The sequence below is a fragment of the Endocarpon pusillum genome, assembly GCF_000464535.1.
Source record: "Endocarpon pusillum Z07020 unplaced genomic scaffold C734253, whole genome shotgun sequence".
Taxonomy (NCBI): Eukaryota; Fungi; Ascomycota; class Eurotiomycetes; order Verrucariales; family Verrucariaceae; genus Endocarpon; species Endocarpon pusillum.
The window spans coordinates 128,198-155,263 of record NW_006913602.1 but is presented as its reverse complement, the minus strand read 5'-3'; the positions used below and the strand labels follow the sequence as shown (position 1 = coordinate 155,263).

The 27,066-nt window shown below is 49.6% G+C and overlaps 10 protein-coding genes across 10 annotated transcripts; 7 read left to right on the top strand and 3 right to left on the bottom strand.

Moving 5' to 3' along the window:
- Positions 1–403: 403 nt before the first annotated feature.
- Positions 404–1,783, top strand: EPUS_00048 (uncharacterized protein; the record flags this gene model as incomplete). Its single annotated transcript, XM_007789078.1, has 1 exon — positions 404–1,783. One exon carries the CDS (start codon positions 404–406, stop codon positions 1,781–1,783), a length of 1,380 nt encoding a protein of 459 aa, XP_007787268.1.
- Positions 1,784–3,414: 1,631 nt separating this feature from the next.
- Positions 3,415–4,713, top strand: EPUS_00047 (uncharacterized protein; the record flags this gene model as incomplete). Its single annotated transcript, XM_007789077.1, has 1 exon — positions 3,415–4,713. The coding sequence occupies one exon, from the start codon at positions 3,415–3,417 to the stop codon at positions 4,711–4,713; it is 1,299 nt and encodes a 432-aa protein (XP_007787267.1).
- A 1,067-nt stretch (positions 4,714–5,780) lies between these two features.
- Positions 5,781–7,974, bottom strand: EPUS_00046 (uncharacterized protein; the record flags this gene model as incomplete). The annotated part of the gene is made up of 3 exons (XM_007789076.1): positions 5,781–6,406; positions 6,456–6,844; positions 6,896–7,974. The coding sequence occupies 3 exons, from the start codon at positions 7,972–7,974 to the stop codon at positions 5,781–5,783; spliced, it is 2,094 nt and encodes a 697-aa protein (XP_007787266.1).
- An 866-nt stretch (positions 7,975–8,840) lies between these two features.
- On the bottom strand, positions 8,841–10,510 carry EPUS_00045 (uncharacterized protein; the record flags this gene model as incomplete). Its single annotated transcript, XM_007789075.1, has 3 exons — positions 8,841–10,113; positions 10,172–10,370; positions 10,426–10,510. The coding sequence occupies 3 exons, from the start codon at positions 10,508–10,510 to the stop codon at positions 8,841–8,843; spliced, it is 1,557 nt and encodes a 518-aa protein (XP_007787265.1).
- A 1,955-nt stretch (positions 10,511–12,465) lies between these two features.
- Positions 12,466–13,068, top strand: EPUS_00044 (uncharacterized protein; the record flags this gene model as incomplete). The annotated part of the gene is made up of 2 exons (XM_007789074.1): positions 12,466–12,949; positions 13,052–13,068. 2 exons carry the CDS (start codon positions 12,466–12,468, stop codon positions 13,066–13,068), a joined length of 501 nt encoding a protein of 166 aa, XP_007787264.1.
- Positions 13,069–13,829: 761 nt separating this feature from the next.
- On the bottom strand, positions 13,830–15,385 carry EPUS_00043 (uncharacterized protein; the record flags this gene model as incomplete). The annotated part of the gene is made up of 2 exons (XM_007789073.1): positions 13,830–15,171; positions 15,222–15,385. 2 exons carry the CDS (start codon positions 15,383–15,385, stop codon positions 13,830–13,832), a joined length of 1,506 nt encoding a protein of 501 aa, XP_007787263.1.
- An 825-nt stretch (positions 15,386–16,210) lies between these two features.
- Positions 16,211–16,916, top strand: EPUS_00042 (uncharacterized protein; the record flags this gene model as incomplete). The annotated part of the gene is made up of 4 exons (XM_007789072.1): positions 16,211–16,253; positions 16,320–16,350; positions 16,401–16,812; positions 16,869–16,916. 4 exons carry the CDS (start codon positions 16,211–16,213, stop codon positions 16,914–16,916), a joined length of 534 nt encoding a protein of 177 aa, XP_007787262.1.
- Positions 16,917–18,058: 1,142 nt separating this feature from the next.
- Positions 18,059–19,360, top strand: EPUS_00041 (uncharacterized protein; the record flags this gene model as incomplete). The annotated part of the gene is made up of 3 exons (XM_007789071.1): positions 18,059–18,492; positions 18,542–18,639; positions 18,759–19,360. 3 exons carry the CDS (start codon positions 18,059–18,061, stop codon positions 19,358–19,360), a joined length of 1,134 nt encoding a protein of 377 aa, XP_007787261.1.
- A 1,306-nt stretch (positions 19,361–20,666) lies between these two features.
- Positions 20,667–23,138, top strand: EPUS_00040 (uncharacterized protein; the record flags this gene model as incomplete). The annotated part of the gene is made up of 2 exons (XM_007789070.1): positions 20,667–21,331; positions 21,380–23,138. 2 exons carry the CDS (start codon positions 20,667–20,669, stop codon positions 23,136–23,138), a joined length of 2,424 nt encoding a protein of 807 aa, XP_007787260.1.
- A 788-nt stretch (positions 23,139–23,926) lies between these two features.
- Positions 23,927–26,287, top strand: EPUS_00039 (uncharacterized protein; the record flags this gene model as incomplete). Its single annotated transcript, XM_007789069.1, has 1 exon — positions 23,927–26,287. The coding sequence occupies one exon, from the start codon at positions 23,927–23,929 to the stop codon at positions 26,285–26,287; it is 2,361 nt and encodes a 786-aa protein (XP_007787259.1).
- Positions 26,288–27,066: the final 779 nt, after the last annotated feature.

Below are 27,066 nucleotides of genomic sequence, written 5' to 3'. Positions count from 1 at the left end.
GGGCCCGATGTGGAAGAATCCTCGGCTAATGACGATGGAGATACCACATCCAGATCATGCATATTTGCCATCAAAGACCGCGCTGTTCGAATGCCCAAACATTCTATACTAGAGTGTATCTAAAAGTCTGCGTAGTTAGCTCTGTCTAGGTCTCCTCAATAAAAGTACCAATTAACTAGGCATCAATGCGCTCCGAAAACAGAAGTTGCCTATTTGACGACAAGCCGGGGGCCCTCGGATTTGCCAAGGCCATCTCCAATTCTTGGATGCGGAGACAGCTAGTACGGCGAGACTTTGTTCAGTATCAACACAACTACGTAGTAACTACTCCAACTCGCAAGAAGCAAGTCTTCATGACCAATCATATCGACCTCTCAGAACTTTGATATGTCCATCCATAAGCATGACGCCCAACACAGCAGCCTCACCAGCAGCCGAAGTACAAAACCTCCTCCGCTTCCTCTCCCAGGATGCCCGCGTCCCCCTCTCCACCGCTCTCTCCAAGATCAACGACCTCCGCAAAGCCAAACTCAACACCCCCGAAGCAATTTCAAAAACTAGCGTCACTTCCATCAGCCGCGTGTTCTCCGGCGACGAGAAGCTAGCCAAGCAAATCCTCGCAGCAGCAAAGCGTGCCTCGAATCCCAAGTCCAAAAAGCGCTCTGCTTCTGGTAATGGGGATGGGCAAGTGGCATCAAAGCGGGCGAAGGGCCCAAATGGTTATTCGCAGCAGCAGTCCCCAGCCGAGCTGGAAGCATCCCTCGCCCTCCCTACCTCGACTCTGTCACTTTTAGAGTTACAATCCATAACTGTGCAGACGAACCGCGCGCCCCTCTTTCTGGCCTTTGCGGTGACGCTGCTGAAATACACGATGCCGGAGCAGCCGTTGAGTAGTCGGTTAAGCCTTGCCCAGGCGGTCGTTAGTGCGAACAGCAGGACGAAGGCGAAGAGTATCGGGTTGGTTGATGGGAAGAGTGCGGAGGATGAGGGGTGGGGGCATGGACAGCCCAAAGTGAGAGTGATGGGGAGGATGGTGTCGGTGATGAGAAGGCACGGATATTTTCTTGACGGGAATAGAGAGGATGGTGGAGGTCAAGGAGAAGATAGGAACGATGGAGATGGGATTAAACAAGAAATAAAAGATGAAGGAAATGAGGCCCCGGTAAAACAATACCAGCGGTTCCCAGAGGAGAGTATGGAGAGCAAGGAGCTTCCCTTATGGGGTCTCGACCTCGAAGCCCTCAAAAAGCTCAACAGCAACATCAACAGCTCACCACCTGTCCTCGCCCCCTCGAGCAACAAGACCTCTGCCAACGCGAATCCAGGCCTACCAATCCACACCCCCCAATCCGCACGTTCCTACCTCCTCAAATCCTTCACCCAGGTCCAAGACCAATCTCGAATCCAAGACCCCTCTTCAACCAGCTCAGACCCGTCAAAACCCGCACCCTCGTCACCTAACCCGCCTCCTAAATCCGTAACCATCTCCTCTCAAAAAGGGAAATCGGGAGCCCCTCCCTCATCATCCCAACTCGCCTCGCAAAAAGAGGAAGCCCTGTCCCACGTCCTCGCTGCGCTGGATATCCTCTTCTCTTCCTGGGCTCGCGAGACGGTCGTAGAGCGACAAGAACTGGACAGAAGAGCATGGGATTTCTACATCCGCGTCCGACCAGACGTCGAGGCGGGAGTTGGTGGGTGGGGCCAGAAGGGACATGTACCGCTCAGGCGAATCTTGGAGCTTAGGAAGTTAGAAGAGGTGGGGGCGAAGTTGGGAGAGGGATAAGAATCTTGTTTGGTAGGGAGTGAGGGGAGAGAGGTGAGCAGAAAAGAAGGCATAGGCTGAAGGGGGCCGTGAGGGAAGTCGGGGTCGGGCGGTCCAGTGTCTTGTCTGTGGTGTGTGCTTTCTCCTTCTGGAGAACATGGTTAGTGTGGAGTTGCACTGGTAGAGTAGCGAAGTAGTGGTCGTGAAGTCAGAGCGAGCATGAGTATGCCCGTTCTATTTTAAGTAGTTGATGTAGTTGATGTCACTTTAGGTGGGTCTCTAGAACATCCTTTAATGGCACTACTCCCCGGAATGTTCTCTTATGATACGGAGTCGTGCATCAATACACAATAACTAGGATAAAGTACTCCGTAGAGCAAGCTGCTTTTGCAGTAGTGGCATGCTAGTCTCTACTTGCGATGTGAGCTATTAATAGGCCAAATGCCTCAAGCTTAGCCGACATAGGTTGTGAGTTAAGCCTAGCAGCCCTAAAAGAAGGCCGAGAGGCCCTAGAAATCTCTGGGGACGGTTAGGGGTCACTGTAGGGGCTCCCTCTCCACAGGACACGAATTACGCAGTACTAACTTCAGCTAGAGCTTGCTAGCAGAGCTCTGGTTTTAGCGTATTTTGATGACTTTTGATGCACGACTCTGTACCTGCTAAAACAAATATCTCCTTGGAACACTCTCCGAAGGCACTTTGTTGGGGCTTCTTCCAGGGGTACCCCCCCACGTAGTACCCTTGCTGTTGGTTGACTACTATACTCCTCCAACACTGTGCGAATTCATATAAAGTTGGGATAGTCTAGAGCCATTTCAACCCTTCCACCTCATCACACCCATCCATACTAATTTGGAACATCCCCCATCCCTCAAGGGGTTTTCTAATACCCATAGGCCGTGTGATGTATGCATTAGCGAGGAGAAATGCCCGTAAGCTAGGATGTCGGTTATTTAGTTAGTTATTCCTACGGTGTGCTAGACGAGCATCATGTTTGGCTGTGGTCTACTTCCGGAATGCGTTCAGAGCGGTATATTCAGAGCGGTATATTCAGAGCGGTATGTTCAGAGCGGTATGTTCAGAGCGGTATATTCGGCACCGGTACTTGTATTCGAGGTGCCGTATGTTGTAGTCTTTGAACGACCAACATCTACAAGCAACCCTTCGCTTGGGGCTGTGATCCGTCTTTCGTCCTTTGCTCCGGACATCCGCCGGTCCTTTCTCTACATGGTCCGGGCTCAATCCGCTGCTTACTACGTATTATTCTTGTACCCGGTAACCATCTTACTAGTTATTAGATGTTAGGTTGTGCTACGACATTCAGTCTTCCAAAGCACTTCTCGAACCCGGCTTCTATTTACGTTGCAAGCGCATCTTCTACATCTCGCAGCGTGATGTACGGCCCTTATGTTTGCCACAGGCTGTGGGATCCTCATTGACCAATAGGTGTGGCAACCTAGAGGATCCTTTCACTCTCTTTTACTCAAAGTTAAAACCCCTTGAGTATATAATGGGAGTAATGCCCGGATTACATGCTCTTCAAATCATGTGGATAGCTTTTCGAATCGTTTTTTCTTCCTCAAGCCATCTTGGATAAAGGCGTCGTGTCCGGTCATCAGATCTATCATTCCAGAACAACACCTCACTCCATAATGGCTTCAGGTCCACCCAAGAAAGTCGCCATCATTGGCGCAGGGCTAGCAGGCCTCGGCCTGGCACTGGCCCTCCATGCAAGGTCAATTCCTTGCACCATCTATGAACTTCGACTTCCGTCTAAGGTGACCACCGGCGCTCTCATGCTCTCACCCAACGCACTGGGCGTCCTGGATTCATTGGGCGTCTACGAACGAATTCGGAACAAAGGATACAACTTCGAAAACATTGCCTTCAAGAACGACAAGGAAGAAACGACTGATCTGTATCCCCTTGGCAATGAGAAGTTGTATGGATACAAGGCCCTTCGGATCTATCGGCAGGTTCTGCTTACCGAACTACGAACGATGGTTCAAGAACGCGACATCCAAGTCATCTACGAGAAGAAGTTCTCCCGCGTTCTCCAGGAATCTGCCGACGAGGGCGTGACGTTTCAGTTTGAGGACGGCTCAACCGCTCAAGCTGACTTGCTCGTCGGCACAGACGGAATTCACTCGACTGTCCGCCAAAAAGTGTCTCCCTCCACCACTCCACTCTACTCCGGCATGTTGGCCATCACCTGCGTGATTCCAACCTCGAAACTCCGTTTCCCAGCCGACAAGGACTACTCGACCCTCCCCGTCGCCATTCACGGCAAAGCGGGAACCTTTATCTTCGCGCCCCAGGACGTGGACGGATCCGAAGTCCTCGCCGGCAGCCAGAAGCGATACCCGGAACAAAGCAAAGCCGAGTGGTCGCGCCTCTTTGGAGCCAAAGACGAGCTCCTCGCCCTGCTCTCCGCCAACCGGGCCGACTGGCCCGACATCGTGCAATCCGGCCTGGAAAACGTCCCCAAGCACACCCTCTCCATCTGGCCCTTCTACATCGTCCCCAAACTCGCCGCCTGGAGATCGGAGAAACAACGCGTCATCATCCTCGGCGACGCCGCCCACGCCATCCCCCCCACCGCCGGCCAAGGTGCCAGCCAAGCGTTCGAAGACGCCTTCACGCTGGCCTTTCTCCTCTCCAGGCTGTCGCCGCAGATCCAATTGGCCGCCGCGCTCGAGTTCTGGCAGAACTACCGGCAGGAGAGGGTTGACCAGGTGATTGCGCTGACGCAACAGCTGAATAATATGAGGTTGCCCGCCGCAGAGCGGGAGAAGCTGGGCAAGGGAGAGATCTGGCGGAGTGGAGATGAGGCGCAGTTGGAGTGGCTCTATGTTCCCAGGATTGAGGAGAGGTTGGCCACTTGGGTCGAAGAGGCGGAAAAAAGAGAGGGAGGTGAGGACGGGACAGTCCAAAAAAGCTTGATATCGTGAAAGCCACTGAGAGTTCCCTGTTTTTCTAGATAAAAAGTCAAAGCTCAACCCACCCTTCCGGTATCTCATCCGTTGAAAGGAATCATTAGATCTAACTCTTTTTTTCACCCCCCCTTTATTGTTTGCGTATCCAGAGACATTTGGGCATCCGTCAAAAGACCATTCACGTCGAGGTTTCCACGGTCCGTATCCATGACCCGTGCCACGGGTCCGACTGCACGATATCCTGCCCTCCTCATCATATCCAGTTCCCGCTGGAGACAGGCTTGTTGGTATGCAAGAATTTTGTACCTGTAGACATGCACTGTGGCTCCAAGGCCAAGCACTTCAAGGCTTCTGGAATCGCGCCCGCAGATCCCGTGCGAAAGGACGGCTGATTGTTCAAGTATGCTTGTTCTGGAGGTTATTGACATGATGGGAAGATGAAGAGGCTGCACGAGTTAGGACTGAAGTGACTTTTGACAATTGAAGTTTTATCCTCTGTGGAAGGTAGAGAATACTTACAGTGTATACGAGCCTGAGATGTTTAGCCGCTATTCAGGTACTTTAATACTTCGAATCAGAAAAACAAATAGTATCACTTTAGGCCCTTGTCATTGGCTTCATAAAAGACTATTACTCAACAAGACAGACATTGACGCTGGCATTCTTGAACGCTGACCCAGAGCAGAAGCTCAAGCTTTCTTAAAGAGTACATGGGCAACTCTCGTAAGCAGTGATTGCAACTGAGTACAGACACGAACACACTCACCCCCACGCGCCGGTCATCCCTACATCTTTTTTGATGCCCTGGCTTGAATTTTCTTGTTCTTAATGCAGCGCTTCCCTTCTACTGCAGAAACCCTCCCTACCAGATCCCGAAAAAAAACCAGAGAATTCATCCTGAACCAATTGCTCCCAAACGTGTGCTCACCCAAGACAAACAGAAACGAGCGGAACCGCCATAAATGAAATAGGAACGCGAATTACGCTTGCCAATTTGAGAGACTTGAAGAGACCTAAACGTTGAGGTTCCCATATTTTTTTTCCATAAGAAGGCGACGATTGCTGCACAGACGTAGCCGGTTCTACCAGCTGATCCATTCACAAGCACAACCGCGACTTAGATCCTCTGCGTCACCTCTCCGTCTAAATCGATTCTGATTATCATCATCCATATCTTCTATTTCCTGTACAGAGATCTGAGCCACATAAGGAACGGGTACAATCTCTCCACTGTCCAAGACTTGCATCTGTTGACAGTATGGTGGAACATTGCCGCGGGGTTTTCGCTTTTCTTCAACCTTCATCAAGAGAGGGTAGTCATCGTACCTCTTCCGTTTTTGCAGCTTGTCATCGCTTCGCCTTCGATTGTAGCCTGACTCGGTAGTGTGATGGTTGACAAAATCCTCAGGCGGCCCATATGGCGAACCTGAAGGCTTTCCTGTAAACGCCGCGGGTGGAGGGAGCGAAGAGCCTAAGGTTGTGCTTGATGGTGTTGTGAAGGTCGAAGGTGTTGTAGAGGGAGATGAGGGAGTAGCAGTGGCGGCGGGGGTGGTTGCTGATGAATTGACAGATTTGTCGACATAAATGAAGAATTCAAGTAATGTCTCATTGAACCAGCAGAACCATGGCTTATCTTCAGGCATTCCATATATGTGGCTGTCATCTTTTCTCCTGTACTGCCCATTTGGTATCAGAGCTTGTTCATGTACTTCAAACATCGTCAGTAATGGTACAAGAGAGCTAAGGGGGAGTCTTACAAATTGTAAGTTTGTCGTAATAAGTGAAAGCAAAGAGAGAGGGACCAAGATCACTCGAATCTTGATCCATTGACGGAGTCAGATCGAGCGGCCGTGTACCAAGGTCCGGTGGTTGTGCTCCATACATGAATGAGCTACTTAACGGGTAAGAGTCAAGAGTAATGCTGGCCCCCCACCCTTGACCTGTCACTGTAATTCCCATCCCAGAAGAAGCCAAACAACCCCAAGTATCAACGAGGGTATGATTCTTGATGCAAGCCTTGGAATTAACCTCGTTGCCGTTTGTGGGAACGTTGTATTGGCCCGTGGGTACAGAGGCCACTGGTTGCCCGGTAGCAAGAGGTACTCCATCAATGAAGGCTGTTGACGTCACCGTCGCAGTGGGGTGGCTTTATGGTCGTCAGTCACAGATACTAACACAGGAGGCTGGGTTCACGAACGATGAATTCTGATAAGGATCAGCAGTAGCACTAGGCGAAGCACCTTTTTGGCTTCCAATCACGCCGCCGATTATTGCACCTAGAACAACTCCCAAGAGGAGCACACCGATGATGACAAAAAAGAACCAGAACGGCAGACCACCGCACACTCTTTGCCTACCCTTCTGCTTGATTTTTTCTTTGAAACCGACGCTGGAGTTACTGCATCCGTTCCTTGAGGAAGTACTGCTCAGCTCGACAACAGTCTCGACATGCTGCGTATGCCGAGATTGGGGTGACATTGGTACTTCCTGTGGCACGACTGCTGGTAAATGGACGGCCTGGATACTTGGAAGGCTCTCCTTGGGTGCAATCTCGTCTGCAAAGCGGGTGTAAGGTGGCAGCTCTTCTATGTGCCCATCGGAACCCACAATGTCGCTGACATCGTCTCGCCTTGTCTGACCTCCACTCCGGTACGGCTGCCCCATACCCGGAAAGTCAACAGGGATTGTCGCCTGAGCGAGAGACGCATCGTCTTCTTCTGGCACTGTGTTCTGCGAATACATGGCATATGGATGCTCCGGGCCATTTGCTGTAACAAATGGGCGTTCAATTGGTCGTACGGTGGAGGCACTGGCGATGCTCGATGTTCGGGTGATTTGGGGGTACATGCCATACGGATGGCTCGGGCCTGTTGCCCCTACGTAGGGGCTTTGAGCTCGAGGCATTGAAAAGTGTGACGATGTACTTGATGCTCTATGTACATCCGAGAATGTGTTTGATGCCCTAGACGCTGTCCGGTTGGGAATGATGGAAAAAACATCTCGATGTCCAAGGAATCTGTGAGATAGTGTAGGGGGTTGTGCCGAGGACGAAACGGACGAGACAGGACTGATGGGTCGACTTATATTTACTCCAGTGTGCAGAGGAGGAGTTTCGGAGGCGGGGGTTGGGTCATCATCGGCATTGAAGGGCGAGCTTCTATCGGTATTAAGCGGCTCGAGGGCATAGTCGTCACTAAAAACATTGGGGTCTGGGATCTGGTGTGCTAGGCTTGAGCCTGACGAAGAAGTTGATCGTTGTGAATTTCGTGGTGACATGGCCAGAGCCGAAGGGGGCTGTGCAAGAGCACCTCCTTAACCTTCAATTCAGAATGATGTGCACCTGAAATGCCGTCAACAATGAAGCATTGGAATGAATTTACTGTCCAGCTGAGCTGCAAGTGACAGCGGCGCGTGTGAAAGGGAACGAATGACGATGACGGTGCGGCAATGAGGAAGAGAAGACGATGAGGTGTGATGTGGTCACTCCCAGGAACTAGAAGCGGAGCCACTAAGTAGGGCTCCCAGGGCTCCTAGTACTGGGTCTACTATCTGTTTTCGTGTGCCCAGGCTCTAGCTTGCTCCGCTGTTCCGCAGCCGATCGGCCGAGTCGCTTCATTGAGAACTTGAGGAGCTGTTTCGAAACACTTCTCCGTCCAGCTTGCTGTGATGATGCAGCTGCCATGGCCCAAAATCCCGTCCATGTGGTCGTCTGAGTCTTGGTCAGTCGTAGCAGAACAAATCCGATTGCATGGAGATGGACCAGAAAAGGGAGTGGTGCCCAAGGTGTAGATAACAGTTGCCTGATAAACAAGTTTGCACAGCAGTAGCAATACTCGGATACACACTGAACAGGTGATGAGATGCATCTGAGAATGAGTAGAGACTTATTATGTCATCATTTCGTGTTCCTAAGCAAATACTAGTACTGATTCTCGCTTTGGGATAGTAGTGAACACCCATCCTGCAAGCAAATCCTGACGCCACTACGTTTTGCGTTCAGCGGTCAGCGTTCAGCGCTGACTACCCGGTGTTCCCTTAAACAGTCACCTTGCCACTAATAGACTGTCCCTCTGTGTCCGAGCTATCACTTGACTTCTCCTTCCAGCTCACATCTGCCTCTCAAAGCATTCAGCATTCAACATTCACAGTTCGCCCTTCATGCTAGCAGTGCTGGCAGAAGCCTTAGCAGAAGCAGTTCGAGCTGCACTGCTAGCTCCAGCAGCTACTTTCTCACCCTCCACACGACCCTGAGTAGCACCAAGCTTCAGCTGCTGCATCATCCAAGACACACCACCCTTCATACGCTCAAAGATCGATGCTTGCGGCGTGCTTGTTCCGTAACGGAAGTACGTCGATTGCTTCTTGGCTTGAGCCTTAAGCTCATTCAGAGTCGAGCCCTGGTAAGTAGGGATGCCGTAGGTGTCGAGATAAGACTTGAGATCACTCTGGGACCAGGTGTCAAAGGTTGTGTCTTTGGCAGCATCGGTTGCGGAAGCGAGGTAAGAGGTAACACTGGCATACGAACTGCCGCCGGATTTAGATGCGCTTGCATAAGCATCCTGTGCTTGCTTAACAAGCTCGTCTCTGGTGGCCTCGGTGTTCTTATGCGCCTTCTTGGTGTTGGTGGACAAATACTTTTTCAAGTTGTCGATGCTCCAGGTATCAAACGTCCAAGCGGAGTATCCGGTAGCGGCCTTGTGCTTGCTTAGTCGGACCTGGGAGAGAAGATCGTCACGCTTGCCACCCTGTGGAACCGGTACGCCACGGCTGTCCAGGAAAGCTTTAAGACGCGAGTCAGACCAAGTCCCAATAGCTTTTTCAAAACCTTCGTCGGCGGTCTCAGATGCAGAGTCTGTAGCTTGAGAAACGACATTGCCGGCTTTGGAAGTCGCAGCACCAAATGCAGAGGCTGCAGATGCAGTGACACTCTCGCCAGTCAAGTGAGCTCGATTCTTGCGTGCAAGGGCGAGCAACTCATTTCGTCGCGAGCCTTGTGGGACAGGAATGTTGTTCTTGTCGAGGAACTCCTTCAGTTTGCTGTCAGACCAGGCATCGAAGAGAGCATCGGACAATGACTCCTGTGCAGCTGTAGCAGAAGATGATGCTGCCTTGGCGTTCTTGGCCATGTTTGCGGAAGCAAGGTGTGCATTACGGCGGACTGATGCGATGAGTTTGTCACGCGTACTTGGTTGAGGGACGGGAATTCCATGCTCGTCCAGGTACTCTTTGAGCTCAGAATCACTCCAGGTGCTGTATAGCCAATCACCAGGATAAGCAGCGTATTCGCCAGCCTTCTTTGCAATAGTATCGTAGTTCTGACGAGCAGTGGTCAAGAGCGAGTCACGAGTGCGTGGTTGGGGAGGAAGAGGAACACCATGGTGATCCAAGAATGATTTGAGACGGCTCTCAGTCCAGCTAGAATAATGGTCAGCCTCTTTATTGCATAGTGGGGGCGTCGTGGTTCAGCCTGTACCTGTCAAAAATCCAGTCCTTGACGCTGTCCAAGGAGTTAGAAGTTGAATCACTGGATTTTGCAACCGGCTGTTGGATCTTGGAATCCCAGTTGCTCTTGACCAAATTCTCGAGCTCTTTCCGATCAGCTTGTGTCGGATAAGGGACATCATGGTCGGAGAGCCAGCGTTCAAGCTCGGTCTCGTGCCATTTGTTGTATGCTAGAGCTTGATGTTAGGCGGTGTAGATGAGCCGAAAGGCGGCGAGCTTGCTTACCAGCTTTGGAGAACCAGGTGCTAGCAACAGCGATTTCGCTTGTCGCGAGCGCAAGCAATAGCAAGCTGGATAGAGAGAACTTCATCTTGTCAGACAAAATAAGGTATTGCAGTAGATGTGTGATGCTGTGGTTTGAAGAAGTTGTGGTTTTATTTTGATTAAGTTTGCTCTAAAAAGAAGACAGAAGTTCGTTGGTGCGGGGATGATGGAATTATTTCGGCCTGGTGACGTAGTGTTCACTCTACGTAGTACAAGGGCTGGCGGCTGTCTTCAGCAGGAGACCGCACTACTATTTATTATAAGCTTGGCTAGTAGCGTTGCCTTGAACCTTGGAAAAGCGAATCCTGGCTTGCTATGGGGGGCCTGAAGTACTAATGTTAGTCTGGTGCTAATAGCAGCTAGTTCTTGATACGATAACGTCATATTATTATTCGTCACTTTAAAGCTTGCTTCTGTGTACATCCATTCTAATGAGTTAAATCATTACATCTTACTTCTTTTTGAGCAGCAGAGCTGTGCTGTACAGAAAGGTTTACAAGTAAAGATACTAGCGCTGAGCTAACATTACTTCAGGCCCCACCCGTAGTACGTCAAGCATCAGCGGTGTGGTTAATGTGTTACTGGTACTCATAGTTTGCCCTCCTCTGCCAGCAACGGCGCCCTCTACTACGTAGTAAGGACTAGTATGTCCTGCTCCACTTCAATGTTTGACCAGTTAACGTCTTATTGGAAGGTAACTTAGTCATTGGTCAAATGGGTAGTAAGCAACTGCACCTCATTACATTCCCCTGCCTGAACACTGGTACTGGCGTGACCTCGAGCTGGTCTTCTAAAGTACCCAACGTAGTCAAAGCTGATAGATCTCGTGTGTAGATATATAAAGCCTTGTAAATGCCGCATCTTAGCCATTTGCCGTTACTTCAGAAGCAACGTACACATCCCATCATTTGTGACAGCTCACGACTAATACCATGCCCAAGTATCCCGACACGTATCTCTCATCCTCAAACTTGTCCTTTGATCTGCAAACCATGTCGATGACATCTGGAATGAGCATAATTGAGCAACCGCTCTCCATCACCGAAACATGGGCTCCTTATCATTCAGATGTCCTTCGTAAGCACCTGTGGCGTGAGGGCCAGCCAAAAGCTTTGAAGTGGTTGGCCTTGGGCCAAGAGACACATGTACGAATACAAAACTTGCGTATAAATAGATTAGTTATTAACAGGAACTGGATGTTATGAAGAGAGCGAAACATTATGCAGTGAGAGTAGTAGTACAAATAGTATATATGGACAACGGAAGGCTCCTCATGAATGGTCTTCTGACGGAACTCCAGACTCCTCCAGATGTCAAAACCTTTGAAAATCGAGTGAAAAAGCCAGTTGAGAAGTACGACGGGGGACATGAATTATTGTTAGTTCAGCGCTAGTATCTTTACTCCAGAACGTTCTTTGTACAAAACAGCTAAGCTGATATCGGACTAAGAGTAAAATTATAGCTCTTTTAAATGGTCTTGCTTAAATCAAGCTGTGCAATAACAAATCATGGCACTATGGTGGAGTAACAGAAACTAGCTGCTACTAGCACCAAACTAACAATACTTATGCCTCCCCCCGTAGTACAGCATCTTCGTAGTAATTAGACTGATTGAGACAAGGAGATGCATTAGTGTGCTGGCTGGAGCGTGCTGACAGGGCCTCTGCTAGTAGGGGAGAGAACGGAGTCATAGTCCGGCCAATCCATATCATCATTACGTTCCTGCCAAGACTGCAGAGGACCCTGACGTCACTAAACTGCATCCGTCGCCAAGACGAAATATCATAACTTCTACGACTCGGAGTATGAAAAGATTCAACTCCAGAGCTGGTGGAGGAGTAGTACAATACGCTGCCAACAATTGTATTTGGTCCGTCACCCCAATCTTCTGCCTATAAGTCGTCAAAAAATACTCTCTGTACACTCTTGCAAAAAGCTCGCAAAAGCCCCTTCAGCGGTCGAAGAAGTACACTTCCCAAGACTCAAACCCAGAGCATAAAAATGCAATCCCTCTTCCGTACGACCGCCCGGTTCGCCCGCCCAAGTCCATCAAACCCCTTGCTGACCCGCACCACCCTCCCAACAACGCGTCTCTATGCCTCCCAATCCTACGGCGGCGACGACATGACCGGGCATGCCAAATCCGACCAACCGAACCCGAAAGCGGACCTCGAGCACCCCGGCCCAGAATCCCCAGCTTCAAAGGGAGGCAGCGCCTCCTCCACCTCCCAGTCAGATGATCCGAAAAAATATTCCCCACCATCGACCCCCTCAGGCTCTACAGGGATCAAGCAGGGAGAAGAATCCACAGACTCGGACCCCAAGACTTCTCATGGCGGTAGTCCTGCGATCAATGATCCGGGCCCGGCGCCCGAGAACCAAAGTGAGGAGGTGAGGAAGCATAATGAGGCGGTGGCTAAGAGTCATGATAGGCCGGTGAATCAGATTGATAAGGATGGGAAGGTGGAGAAGGGGTATTGGCAGGGTGAGTGCTGGGTCATTTGTTTCCTTCTTCTTTCCTTCCCTTGCCCTGTCTTTGGTACAGTTATGGACCTAAAGACGAGAAGCTGACGCACCTAATTGGTAGGTAATGTGGGTCATTAGAGTTGGTATGTGTGGAGCTGATGTAAAGGGATTATTGAATAGTGCTCTTGTGGAGGCTCACACGTCACGAGCCGGCATTTGTACTCTTCTCCTTTATACGAGCAAGTTTCAAAGTTGCACAATGATTACTATCGTTGCTCGATTACAACTGATGTAATTCTTCTCTATTATGATACAAACATGTTGATCTGTTGAGACAGCTCTCTGAGTTTCCGAAGCCCAAATCCATAGCCACAGACTAGCAGTATCCCCTGGATATCACCAACAATGGTGCCCATCATGTCCATCACAAACCCCATAACTCAGGCCTAATACTTATGCTAATCAGGCAAGATTCCATGAACCGTCTCGGTCGTTGGTACTGAAAAACACTCAACCTCTCAACTAGTGACCCTCTTAATCCACAAACCGGTAGAATACCCATAATTACTCTCTTGCTCTTTCTTTTTGAATAATCGGTGCAAGCTCATACCAATACCATGCTCCTCTTGCCTGATCTCGCTTAATTCATCCTCCAATCCCTTGACCGTCTTCTTGACCTCTTCCTTCGTCGCTAGATCGTACGCAAAGCTCGTCGGCTGCACGACGTTACTCAGCTCTTTCAGAATCTGGTTGATGTTGCCACGTCGACGGAGGAGAACTTCCACACGGGCTTCGAGAGCGGCGATACGGTCTTTAGCTTCGACCTCAGGAGGGCATTGGGGAAGTGATTTGGATCGGTCGGCCGGTGGACTGATGGTTGCGGTGGTTGATTTGTGGGCTTAGGTGGCGGCGGCGGCGGTGGTGCTGGGGAGGGAGGAGGAGCGCGTGGAGGCTATATTCGAGGGAGTGGGTTTGCGGTTTATTTTCAGCTTGGAGATTGAATTTGCGTCTGTGGTGTGAGATGGCATCGGTCGCTTCCGCATGGCCATGGCGTTGGGCATATAAGGTATTGGCGGTACCGGAGGTGTGTCTATGTCCCTCTGGGCCATGGTACGCGGGCTCTCCTGGTCTGATGTGGCATATGTTGTCCAGCTAAAGCGGCTAAGAGGATCAATTTCTGGTGTCTTTGGAGGAAATGTGGTGGCGGAGGTGGTCCAGCTAAAGCGACTGGTAGGGTCGTCATCCGCCGTTTGAGGTCGAGGGTGGCTAGTGGTGTCAGGTAAGGGTCCAGTGGGCCGTTGTTGCTGTGAGGTTGGAGGAATGACTTTTGATTCATCGCGGCTTCCATCTCCAATGTCACTCGGGGTTGGTTCAAAAGATGAAACCGTTGCGTCTGAATAGCGTGGATTGAACGGACCAGATAGTTTTTCAGTAGTCACTGGGGAGCGAATCCGAGATTTATTGTTTCCGACTTTAAGTGGAGCAGTCGGCTTGATTGGCTCATCAGGGAAATCAGTAGGCTCCGGAGGTTGGATTGAGGTAATAGGTGAGGTTGGCTCCGCAGAAGTACTTCGAGAGGCTGGCACCGTGACGACAGTGTGTGCGCTGGGGTCTTTGATGACGCTTCTCCGCTTCGCTACTGGTCCGGTGTCATGTTTTGGCCGAGGAACAGTACGCACGGGCTCAACCAAAGCTGTTCTACCACTTGCACCTTTCCAAGGTTCCCGATAGACTGGATGATCTAGAGAGTCCTCACGCCTTGGTCTAACCGCATCTTTGCTGTTCACTGAAGGCCGTTCTTGAAAGCCACTCAAGAGCTTTCTGTCCTTTTCCCTCAACATTGTTAATCGTTCCTCTTCGGACAATTCAGGACCTCCAACGCTCTCTTTAGGTTCTCGTCTTACACTAGGTGACGCTCCGGAATCTGTACTGGCAGAGTCTGAGGCAGGAGGAAGTTTTCGAGGTATGGGTAGGTGAGTTCGCAATTTCGGATCGAGCTTGGGAACGTCTTGCGACGCTGGAGGTGGTTCAATTGGCGAAACGTCGGGGCTTTCTGCTGCATCGAGATCTGCAGACCCCCTCGGGGATGTTAATGGCGATACTTCAGAGTAAACCGACAGCAAGCGATCTGAGCCTTGGGGCACGGTGCGGAGCGTCTCCTGACCAGGTTGCGAATAGAGAGAGGATGCTCTATGGTCGGCTGAAGCGCGATCTGGGCGTGCAAGCGGTTCAACAACTTTACTACGTAAGGTCAGCGCCGTCTTTCACAATCTGATTGCCAGGCTACTGACAAAGGCAACTCTGGGAGACCGAGCGAAGTACGTCTACTGGGACCGCCGCTGCGTAACGAGTCCACTTCAGGAATGGTGTCTAGATACTGTTGATCAAAAGTTGTCTCAATCAAGGTTGGACTTCCTATCGCCGGATCTTTCGACCTGTTGAACTTCCGCCACATTCTGTCCTCCCCTTGAGACTAAGTGTAATTGCCAGGAGCGCTGATCTTTCGGGGTGTGGCGCCGTGCGGGTGCCGAACGGGGCCAACTCTTCAGAGTGTTCTGGTATGCTTGTGGTGATCAATTGCTCATTCAGATTTTTTGCTTGGAGTCGCAATCAAAAACAGAAAACCAATGGTACATTGATCCAACAGAAATTCCTCGATACAGCCTCCTATCAGCTTGGGCGTTGTTGACCCCAAGGTAGATGATCAACAATGCAGAGGACGCGCAGAGACCAGAGGAATCACGGCAACGTCAAAGTTCTGTGTCTAATGCAAACAAGGCAGGCAATGCAGTAGACAGAAAAGGTAAGAGCAGGCCAATCGGGCAACTGGGTGAAGAGCAGCTCCGCCGTCCCTGCGACAGTCTGACAGGTGAGAAACAAAATGAGGAGTAGGGTCGCGTTTCATCTGGAGGAATAGTGCTGTTTCACCTGAGACCAGCCGGGGAAGGCAAGAATGGAACAGATTGGGGCATGAGAGCATGGACAGACAAAGGAAATCCGTGTGCGAAACAGTGACAATAAATTAAATAATAATGCCATTTTCCATGCATACTGCAACATCATAGCCCCCAATCCGCACCTCAGACAATGGATGAGTCCGGAAGGATTGTGGAAATTATGTACTAGCCGGCCGAAGCCGAAAGACTCATCCCGGGCTATCCTCAGAAGATACCCCACTTGACTGCGTGGACGGTTTAAAGTTATTGCTTAATGATTACGATCTCCAAGTCAGCTACGCTATTCTTTAGAGCAACGTCGTTACGATCAAGTGGTGTCTAAGATGGCTGAAGATGCACTTCCTGCAACGAACAGCAGCCCCGAATGTGAGCTGACTCGGCTGAAATGCTGCCATGCTGCCATGCTGCCGTCTTCCTGACATTTTCTTACAGGGCTGGGCGAGATTAAAAAGTGGAATGAACAGTGCATTCATCTATCCGAGTCAAGTCCACATGGGCTAATGCTGGAGCCAGAGCAACAGTCGTAACGCCTATCAATATTATCCTCTTGTCTTTGTTCGTCTTCCTGGTTTACTACCGACTGCGCCCCTCCCCTCCGGCTACTCTACCTAAAGGACCGGCACCTGTCGTGTTCCAGAACTTCACTCCGCGAACATTGCTGAAATATAACGGCGAGAATGGACAGCCTGTATACCTAGCTGTCAAAACGAAAGTCTACGACGTCACACCAGGCAGAAATTTCTATGGACCGGGTGGACCGTATGAGAACTTTGCAGGCAGAGATGCGACCAGAGGACTGGCTTGTCAATCATTCGACGAAGACATGTTGACTAAGGATCTCGATGGTCCGTTGGATGACTGCAATGATCTGGATTCAGAACAGAGAGAGAACCTGAACGGGTGGGTAGAACGTTTCGACGATAAGGTAGGAATGCATCATGATAAGCAAGACATCCATTCAGTCCTAATCATGCACCCTAGTATCTCGTGGTGGGAAAGTTGATGGCATACGATGCCAAAAGTCTCTGACAGTGGATCTGTCCGCCACTGACTGTCAAGTGCGATACGCTCAAGCTCCTGCGTTGTGCAACAAATTTTCGCTGCTTTATGCTATATCTTGGGGAACGAACGTCATTTCATTTCATAGGAATCCGCAAAAAAGCCTCAAGAGACAAATCTTGGGCTCTACTGGTACTCGTGAGAAGAGATAACCGTCATAGAAGAGTTTTGATCATTCATCTTCCCTTTGGCAGGCCCCAAGAACCACCTTTGCCAAGCCGTTGAGAAGTACTCCGTATATCGTCCCTAATCTACGGAGTACATCGTGCGACTTCAAATTAAGTTTCCTTTCTCGGCGCATCTTCGTTACACTACTGCGAGTACCCTTTCAAGGAATGCATTATCGCCATGATGCTTCAAACATGTGTTCGGCCCTTTTGTAACGTGATGCCTGAGGGCGATGAAGTTTATTTGGATCAACATCAAGGATAGTGCAGGCGCAAGGATGCGACATGCTCAAGGTTTCAGCAAACACTGTTTCTGGAAAAGGAAGAGCACCCCTCTCGCATTTTAATTGAACGTATCTGATGTCTTCTGGAGAACTCCTGTTTGCAGTGACCGATACTCGTGGTGTTTTCTCGTTCTGTGATTGTGAATGAAAACCGAATTGCCAAAATGTCACACCCTTCATCCAAATCGGGGCACAGTTCTTCTACTTTTCACTCATCTCATTTGCGAATTCCTTCCTTGCCAGGAAAGCAACTGTTCGTGAAAATGCATAGCTCTAGCGACTGTCCTTCATGTTTTAGCAGCACGATACAAGAGTGCGCCTTCGTCCTGACAGCCTCCCTGGCCACAGCACAGACGTCGCTTTTTGCTGGCCTTATTGTCTGTATCACTTCTCGTGTTGCCGGTGACCTCCATATGAGCATCGTCGAGGTCACTTGGTTATCTGCAGCTCAAGCGTCAGTCACCTCTCCCAGAACAGCTTGTCTAGACAACCAATATCACTACAGTTGGAGATCTCTATTCCACTCCCTTTCATCTCGGCAGAAGCGCCTCGTGTAATTCAGATGCTGACTTTAGACATTAGACTGGCTGCTGGCTCCTTCTTACTGTTCTTCGGCAGAGTGGCTGATTTATTTGGGCGGCGCTTGGTTTTCCTTTCCGGAATGACTTGCTATTCTGCATGTCTACTTATAGCCGGCTTTGCCACCAATCCAGTCTTCCTTGACGTCTTTTGCGGTCTTGTTGGTTTGTGCTCAGCAGCATCCGTGCCAGCCGCCATTGGCACTCTTGGTGCTGCTTATCCACGACCATCCAGGAGGAAGAACATAGCGTTCGCTTGTTTCAGCTCCGGAAATCCGCTCGGTTTTGGAGCTGGTGCTTTGCTTTCTGGTTTTCTGAACAGGTCCATGCCATGGCGAGCTTCTTTCTGGACACTTGCTGTCATATATGGTCTGGTTGCTGCGCTTTCATGGTGGACAGTTCCACCGGAAAATGATTGTTCTCGGTGTTCTCTCGATTTTATGACGCTTACTCAGCTCGACTGGCTGGGCGCAATTGCTATCATTGCTGGCCTTGCACTTTTGCTAAGTGGAATTACGTATGGTCTATTTCGGACAAGTGATCCACATTGCTAATGGGTGCGATAGATTAGCCGCCGCTGCACCGTATGGATGGTCAACCAACTATATCGTGGCCTTCATCTCCTTCGGCATCATTTTGATAATCGCCTTTGTGGTCTGGCAAGGTCTGTCTCCGAACCCCCTCATGCCGTTGCATGTATGGCAAGACAGGAATTTCTCGCTTGTGGGTTTCCAATCGCAGTCTCGCTGAGAATCCCGCTGACACAATTATTTCAGCTGACAGCCATCATATCCTTTGGCTACGCAGCTTTCAGCAGTAACATGTTCTTCCTAGCCCTTTTCCTACAGAAGATCCGCAGCATGTCTCCCCTCCTGGTCGCGGTACATCTCCTTCCTCAAGTCATTGGCGGTATCCTTGTTAATATCATTGCCGGTCTTCTAATGCACTACATCAGCAATAAAATATTGATCTCCGTTGGCGCCGTGTGCTACGTCTTGGCCTTTACTTTACTCAGCGTAATGCAAGAAGATAGCTCCTACTGGGCTTTCATCTTCCCAGCATTGTGTCTTAGCGTTGTGGGAGCAGACTTCGAATTTACGGTCACCAACATGTACGTTATGTCATCACTACCTTTGGCGCAGCAATCTGTTGCTGGTGGCCTCTTCAACACCGTCATGAGACTGAGCAGTAGTGTGGGCTTTGCCGTGTCCACGGCGGTCTTCAATGGCCTGGACGCTTTAGGAGTAGATGAAAGCAATCTCTCTTCTGCGTATGGCAAGTATAGGGCGACTTTCTTTGTCTCGCTAGCAAGTTCTGGACTCAGTCTTTTCCTCCTGCCGTTCTTGACTCTTAAGAGCCAGGGTGGGCGGAGTCAGAGAGGATAACATTGACACTTGGGGACTGTGGACCATCTATTTTCCAAGGTATAGGACAACAAATCGTTGTGGTCTATATTTTTTCGATATGTATCTGGCTGTTTGAGACGGGGACATTGAATGGCTTGCACTCGGAGAAATTTTGGATGTATACGAGCTGATCAAATGAGATGTATTTCACATAAGCTATTCAAGCGAGAGTGTTTCATGTAGAATCCGCTGCGTATTTGAAATTCTCGTGCCCTTGATGTCGCTTGCATTGCCAGAATATGAGGATCAGTCATGATCCAGTTGAAACCCCAACTGAGACGATATTCAGATCATTCCTGTACAATGCAAAATTCATTTTTTATTTTTTCCCGAGCCGCTGATGCCATGCGACGCAGTCTTCAGAGGGCCTTTCGATTTGGACACTTGACCAGCCATCTTCTTCTGCTCGGCCGCATCTGCCCAGGTATTAGTTCAGTTGTAGTTTTAATTGCACAAATATGTCGCTAAGGCCGAAGCACTCACCCTTCCTCTTTTTTTCTTGAAATGCAATCTCTTCTGGGGTATATTCCTTCGGCGGCGCCTTCGTCCGTTTTGGGTTGTCAAGTTCAGTGCCTGGCGACGAGTATGTAAGAACTAGCAAGGGTAAACAAACAACCTGGGGTACGGATACCCACCTGTCTTTCCTTTGCCCATGATGAAGAATGAGGTTTTGTGAGACGAAGAGCAAGAAGCGATTTCTTTGTAGATGTCTAGATTGTACGGAGTGGTGCATCAAAAGTCGCCAATATACGCTAAATTATAGTTCCACTAGCACACTTTAGCTGAGCGTTAGCACTGTGTAAGTAATGTACCATAGAGATGTAGCCCTAGAAGTGCTGCTAGATACCCCTTATTCTAGAGACCTTTTGACACCTTCTTTTCGGCTACGCCCTCTGACCACCCCTACGTCCTCACCACCTGCTGACACCATGCTAGTACATGAAAAGCTAGACTGTCCTCGTCCAAGTTAGCGGATATTGACGACTTTTGATGCATGACTCCGTCCATGATTTGGCGCTAGCTATGTACTAGAATCTAAGTCTTCTCGATGGTCGTCTTCAGATCCCATCTCGTACTCGTGGAACAGCATAGTCAATAATTAGGAACTTGTGCTCGCCTTTCTGAAGACCTTCATGCACAATCCAAAAACTCTTGAACGGGTAAAATATCACTGGTCGGCCTTCTCAATCTCCAGTATTCGTCTGTCGAACCTGGGCTAACAAATCCTTCACCTGAAGGCTAGGATTCGTTCCAAGCCGGTGAAATTACCTCCACAACTTCAAAAATGACCTCGTCTCCCTCAAGTCACTCGGAAGGCGAAATCTTTACATCAGACTCAGAGAAGGCATCTCAAACTTTGCCTTCCCAAAATGGCACCAGCGTTGACCGTCGTACCAGAACAAATGTTGCTCCTGTGAGGAATCCGCGATCTCGATCCCGCTCCCCCTATCGCGCGTTGAGAGGTGAAAAGCGTCGTCGAAATGATGGTTATACAAATACTTCTGAGGTGTCACATTCGCGACCACACAAAGTGAGGCGTGAAAATGACAGATACCTCTCCGACCGAAGTCATGGACGGCGGCCATATATCGAATCTAATTCGGCTTCCAATTCCCGTCATCATCGTGCTTTCGACTACAAAGCTGACGATGGTCGCTCCTACCAACGTCCAAGAACAAGCTCGCGCAGTCGCAGTCGTTCTCCGTTCCGACATTCGCAGCTAGACGAAAAACCTATTCGTGCCGCAACTTTTAACCGCAGCAAGGTTGGCGAATCTGACGGGGAAGTTCAAGCAAGCAGAAATGAGAGTAGATCTAGAGATGAACAGTCAGTGAGCGGACGGAGCAAGCCCTCTGGCGTGGTTCCTGCGTCAAAGTCAAATGCTAAAATATCCGAGAATCAGTCTTCACAGGTTGAGTCGAAAGATCCTATCCATGTATCTGCAGATAAGTACGTCTTAACACATCATGATTATCATGATACTGAGCCATGCAACAGTGCCAAAGCTCTTGCCTTAACAGAGCCCGAATCCGAATCTGTCGGAGCACACGGTGTGGTCGATGAGACAGCGCTGATTGAGGAACGACGCAAACGTCGAGAAGCGCTAAAGGCGAAATATCGTAATCAAGAAACACCTTTACTAGTTCAGGCACTTCATCTTGGAACAGATGCCATATCATCCGGTTCTAGCTCGGTGCGAACATTACAGGCTGCAGAACAGTCAAGCCAGCCTGAGACTCTTGACCAGAATGAACATTCATCTCATCTAAAATGTGGTGATTCAACTTCTCCTCAGACACCAAAAGAGTCTTTGGTTTCACCAGAGGAGATAGATTTTGAGCACGGTGAAGGTCTAGCTAACTCATATTCTTGTTCGGTAGCTGGCGACGAAGAGGAACCATCTGCGGCGGATTATGATCCTACTGTGGACATGCAAGAAGAGCGAGCTCGGCACGACAAGCGTCTATTCAATGAGAACATCACCATCCCTGATAATACAGAGAGAAGAATTCTGGAGCAGCACGAATCTGGACCAGAGCACTCTCACCCCACAGCTTCCCAAGGCCAAGCTGATGAACCAGAAAAACGGAAAGACCCTTTTGACATGTTTGCGGATGATGATGACGAGGATGACATGTTTGGCGAGGCATCATTAAAGCCAGAAAAGCCAGTTGGTGCTACGGACGCTAAGACTGGTCAAGCTCTTGATGTCAGAATGATGGACAACTGGGACGACGCCGAGGGTTACTACATGACTATACCCGGGGAATTATTCGAATCAAGGTATCATGTCCTACAGAATCTCGGCCGCGGCATGTTCTCTTCTGTGGTTCGAGCTACTGACACCAAGACCAACAAACTTGTGGCCATCAAGATTGTGCGCAACAATGATACAATGCGGAAGGCTGGTATCAAAGAGATTGAGATCCTGAAGGATCTTGCAGCAAGCGATCCTGAGGATAGAAAGCACATCATTAGGCTCGAGAGAAGTTTTGAGCACAAAGGTCATCTTTGCATGGTTTTCGAGAACCTGTCGCTCAATTTGCGGGAGGTACTGAAGAAATTCGGCCGAGACGTGGGTATCAACCTCAAGGCGATCAGGGCGTACGCTCAACAGCTCTTCCTTGGGCTCTCCCTTCTCCGAAAGTGTCAATATCTTCATGCTGACCTCAAGCCGGACAATATTCTTGTCAATGACGCTCGCAACATTCTCAAGATCTGTGATTTGGGCTCCGCCAGCTCAATCGAAGAGAATATAACAGCGCCATATTTGGTGTCGCGTTTCTATCGAGCCCCAGAGATCATTCTAGGAATTCCTTACGACTATGGCATCGATGTGTGGTCTGTGGGTTGCACTTTATTCGAGCTTTTTACTGGCAAAATTCTGTTCACTGGTCGCAACAACAATGCTATGCTCCGTTCCATTATGGAGTGTCGTGGCAAGTTTCCGAACAAAGTCCTCCGGAAGGGCAATCTTACGTATCAATATTTTGATGATTTGCTAAACTTTCAGTCCATCGAGGAGGACAAATTGACTGGAAGAATAGTGACGAAAATTATTGACGTCAAAGCCAAGCCCGTCAGAGGTTTGAAAGAGAGGTTGACACCAAAGGGGAAACGGATTGACGAGCATGAAAGGAAGGAGGTCGAGCTCTTCGCTGATCTGCTTGAGAAGTGCCTGGACCTGAGGGGTGACAAGAGGATTACAGCACTCGAAGCATTGCGACATCCATTCGTAACACGGGCGAAGGTTTGAGCAGAATCAAGAGCGAGCATTCATTGCATTGTACAGGAAATGGTCCCGGACCTGTTCATGGTGGACCGAGGACGCAGTATGGTCACACATCAGTGTTTCCTTCAACCCATCAGCGCTTACTGCACATTTTGACAAACATAGTCATACTCTGTAGCCAGTCTAGAGACACGACATGCTGAGCTCTGATCTCTGCCTAAGGTCGTTGAAGACCATCGATCCTCTCCTGATGTCAGGTACTCAAAACTTCATTCAAACCTCCTTTGAGATGTAGTTTCAATGACAAATTTTCGCGACACCGGAGAATGTCCACTCTGATCGAACGTTAGTCTTGGGAAGTTTCACATTACTGATCATACCTGACATTCAGGTCTTGAGCGCCCAACATCGTAGGGACGTCCTGGTGCCGGCTCATATGAGAAATGCTTAATTTGCTGCAGACAAGGTCGTGATTGCGTCTGGGTGTTTCGAAAACAGATGGTCCGTCAAATCTGACAAATTTTCATTGGTTGATAGAGCCGCTAGCGTTTACTCGAACAGCCGCCATCAAATGAGAGGTATCCATCGGTACTTATGTCACTTTGAGTAACCACCAGCAGCGTTATCAACCAATGAATACAATGTCGAATTCTACGACAGAAAGGTGGATGCCTAGTCAGATGTTTACATTAGCCGCTGGGCATGAATCGACAGCTTATCGTCAGAGGGGGTGCCAGGGATGAAATGCCATCGCTAATATATGCACTACCCTAATTGTGCTGGCATTGGATGAATACTAAAAACACTGTGTGATGGAACATTTGCTCTTCACCGGTGCTACAGCCCCAATCGTCATTCCCTATTTTTGCACTGAGGATTGGGACAGTAGCGACTTTCTCACGTACCCCAAGCGTAAGGGATGGGATCTTACAGCCTGGGAGCCTTCGGACGGTGAATTTAAATTGGATACCGGCGGCCGTTCCTTCGAGGAAATATCCGCTTTCTTACAAACATGGCTTTTCTTCGGCCTCCTGGAGTCCGTGCTGGGGATCAGGATTCCAAGAGAGGACTTCATACGTCAGAAGAAAGCCGGGAAGGATGAGAAGCAGGTAGTTATCACCACTAGGAAACTTAAGCACTATCTTGAAGACTGGAGGCGGCGCATGGCTGAGTTGACGAAGGAGGAGCAGGATTGTGCGGCTACTGTCATCTGGGAATATCTGTCTCGGGCAATGGTAGTCAATGGAATCCTCAATTTTCAGTTGTTCTATGGCGAGGATATACCCGAATCCAAACCATTGCTGGAGTCCTTGTTTTGTCAAACCCTCCTCAATAATGCACTCCGGCGGGCTCTTCTTGACATAATACCAGAGACAAATTGGTCAGCACTGGAAGCTCCAAATCACATGAAGCTACTTTCTGACCGAATGGTCGATGCGGGCTGGTGTCCTTACACAGTGGGTTTCCTTGAGGATCAGTGTCAACCCGACGTCCAGGCGTTCGTGTATTCTCTAGGTACTGTACGAGCGCAGCAAGACCACACTGCTTGCAAGGCTGCTGACTTCAATGAGATTGGCCGTCACTGTGTGGCTGGCCGGGTCGAAGGGAAGGCAGCGCTCGAAGCTAAGCACGTCAGTGCAGATTGCAAGTGCGAATCTCTCGGACCACCAGCGGAAAGAGTCATTGAGTTAATAGAAGAAGGGCTGACTCCGTGTGTCGCCATCTCCACCTCGGATGATAACGACGACATCGAGATCCTCGTGGGTGGTACGAAACTCGAACCCGAGTCCGAGGTTAGCGCGTATTTCGCACTCAGCCACGTGTGGACGGACGGATTGGGCAATCATGAGCACAACTCTCTCCCCGCCTGCCAGGTTAGAAGGCTCGCAGGCATTCTCCATGCTCTCGACGACACTAAGCTCTGTCCAGCGGCAACAAGCAAAATGGAGTCAAACCTAGTGAAAGGCCGTGCCACGGCCAATTTCTGGTTGGACACGTTGTGCATCCCTGTTCAATCGCAATTTCATGAGTATCGTGATCGTTGCATTCATGACATGCACCAAATCTACCGTGAAGCGGTAGCAGTCGTCGTTCTCGACCCTGACCTACAGCAGGCTACTAGTGTGTCGAAACCAGTAGAGATCGTGGCTCGCTTATTGTGCTCAGTATGGAAGACGAGGCTGTGGACATATCAAGAGGGCAGCCTTGCTCTCGATCTGTACTTAGCTGGCAAAGATTGCCTCCTTGAACTTTCTGACCTCACAAGCGCAATCAGTGAGTTTTCAGACTCCGAAGATGAAGATGTCCACAAGCACATGAATCGAGACATCGTTGAGTTCCAGATCACGAGGTCAATCATGATTGTTTGCCGCAAATTCATCATGTCTTTTGCTCGATGGGACCACGAAAAGAATCCGGAAAGTACTCTTGATGATATGCTTCGAGCACTCTCTCATCGGGGCACAAGCCGTCCAGACGATGAAGCCATTTGCATTGCGACCTTTATGCACCTCGACCCGGCTCCATTGCTCGATGCCTTACCTCGGCACAGGATGACAATGCTCCTACAAATGCTGCCTTGGATACCTAAATCGGCACTCTTTGCCTATGGACCGAGGCAGCAGACACCAGGATTTCGGTGGGCCCCTTTGACATTTATGACCCCGTACGGGATCAAGAATCGGGTGGTATGCTCGATCACGTATGCGCCCGATCTGGCCGATCCCAAGGCTTCAGTACCCATTCCCAGCTCGTTTCTCCATCCGAAGGGTGTCGGCCTAGCTGTGTTTTTGCCTGGCATGACATTCGCCCCTAATCGTGAGAATTCGATTCCAGAAAACTTCGCTGTGGTAACACCCGATGGCACGGGGTATGTGATATCTTTCCACGATACGGGCTCGGATAAAATCTGGGTGGAGACTTCTCCCAACAACTTTACAGGGTCGGGCGCTATCATTCTTTCTCACCACAAATCCAAGAAGTCCAAATATGCTCTGCTCGTGGAGATGCTTGACCAAAAAAGCGAAGAAGGCTATCCACTATGCAGGTGGAGATGTCAATTGACGGCAGAAAGTTTGGACGATGTTGTGCTTGAGGGAAAAATAGCAAAAGCGGCTGAGGAGTACCGATTCACCGGAGAATTTGTTCGTTTTCAGTGGTGGGTTATTGATTGAATTTTTACAGTCTATGCGAGGGATGAAAACCAGCCCTCCACGCATACATGATGACTGAATGCATGACGAGGAATAGGATCTCTTGTCAGGGGCTGAGACTGACCCCGAGTTTTGTTCTAACATGCCTCTTAGAAGTGGCGGAACAGTGATGATTGCTCAATTCTCTATAAACATCTCTGCACTTCAAGCTTGGAAAGATGGACATGGAAAGGCGATGTATGGCGCATCTGTACTGTGTTTTGCCTCTTACCCCAGATTTCTCCTTGGTTCATCATCTTTCGTTTCTTTTATCCATGCACAATCGTCTGGAGGCACTTACATGATTAAAAGCCTAGTTCAATAGAGTATTATGGGCTCCAAGTTCTGCAATTGCATGTCAAGCTTGATGTCAGTTTGGCAGCCACATCTTCCGAGAACGCCTGAAAGAGAGTCAATGTGTCAGTTGCGGATGTTTTGAGATTGGCGCATACGAGTGCCTGCCTCGAGTGGTGGTCAATGCTGGTCATGTGAGATCCCACGCGTACAAAGAGTCGAAACAATAGAGTATCATCTATACAATCAAGTGGAAGTTTGTTGGTCATCGATCGTAGGACAACTTAGGTTTGGAAACCCTAGGCTCTAAGCTGAGGGCGGAGTGATGGAGGACCCTTCGGACCAGCTACAGTGACATATACATATTTGTGTTTGTATGCCTGTTCAAGATTTGAATCTGGGCAGTTTGGACTCTGGCATTACTGTAGCCTTAAATAGTCCATGCTCAGCGTAGTCTGACAAACCTC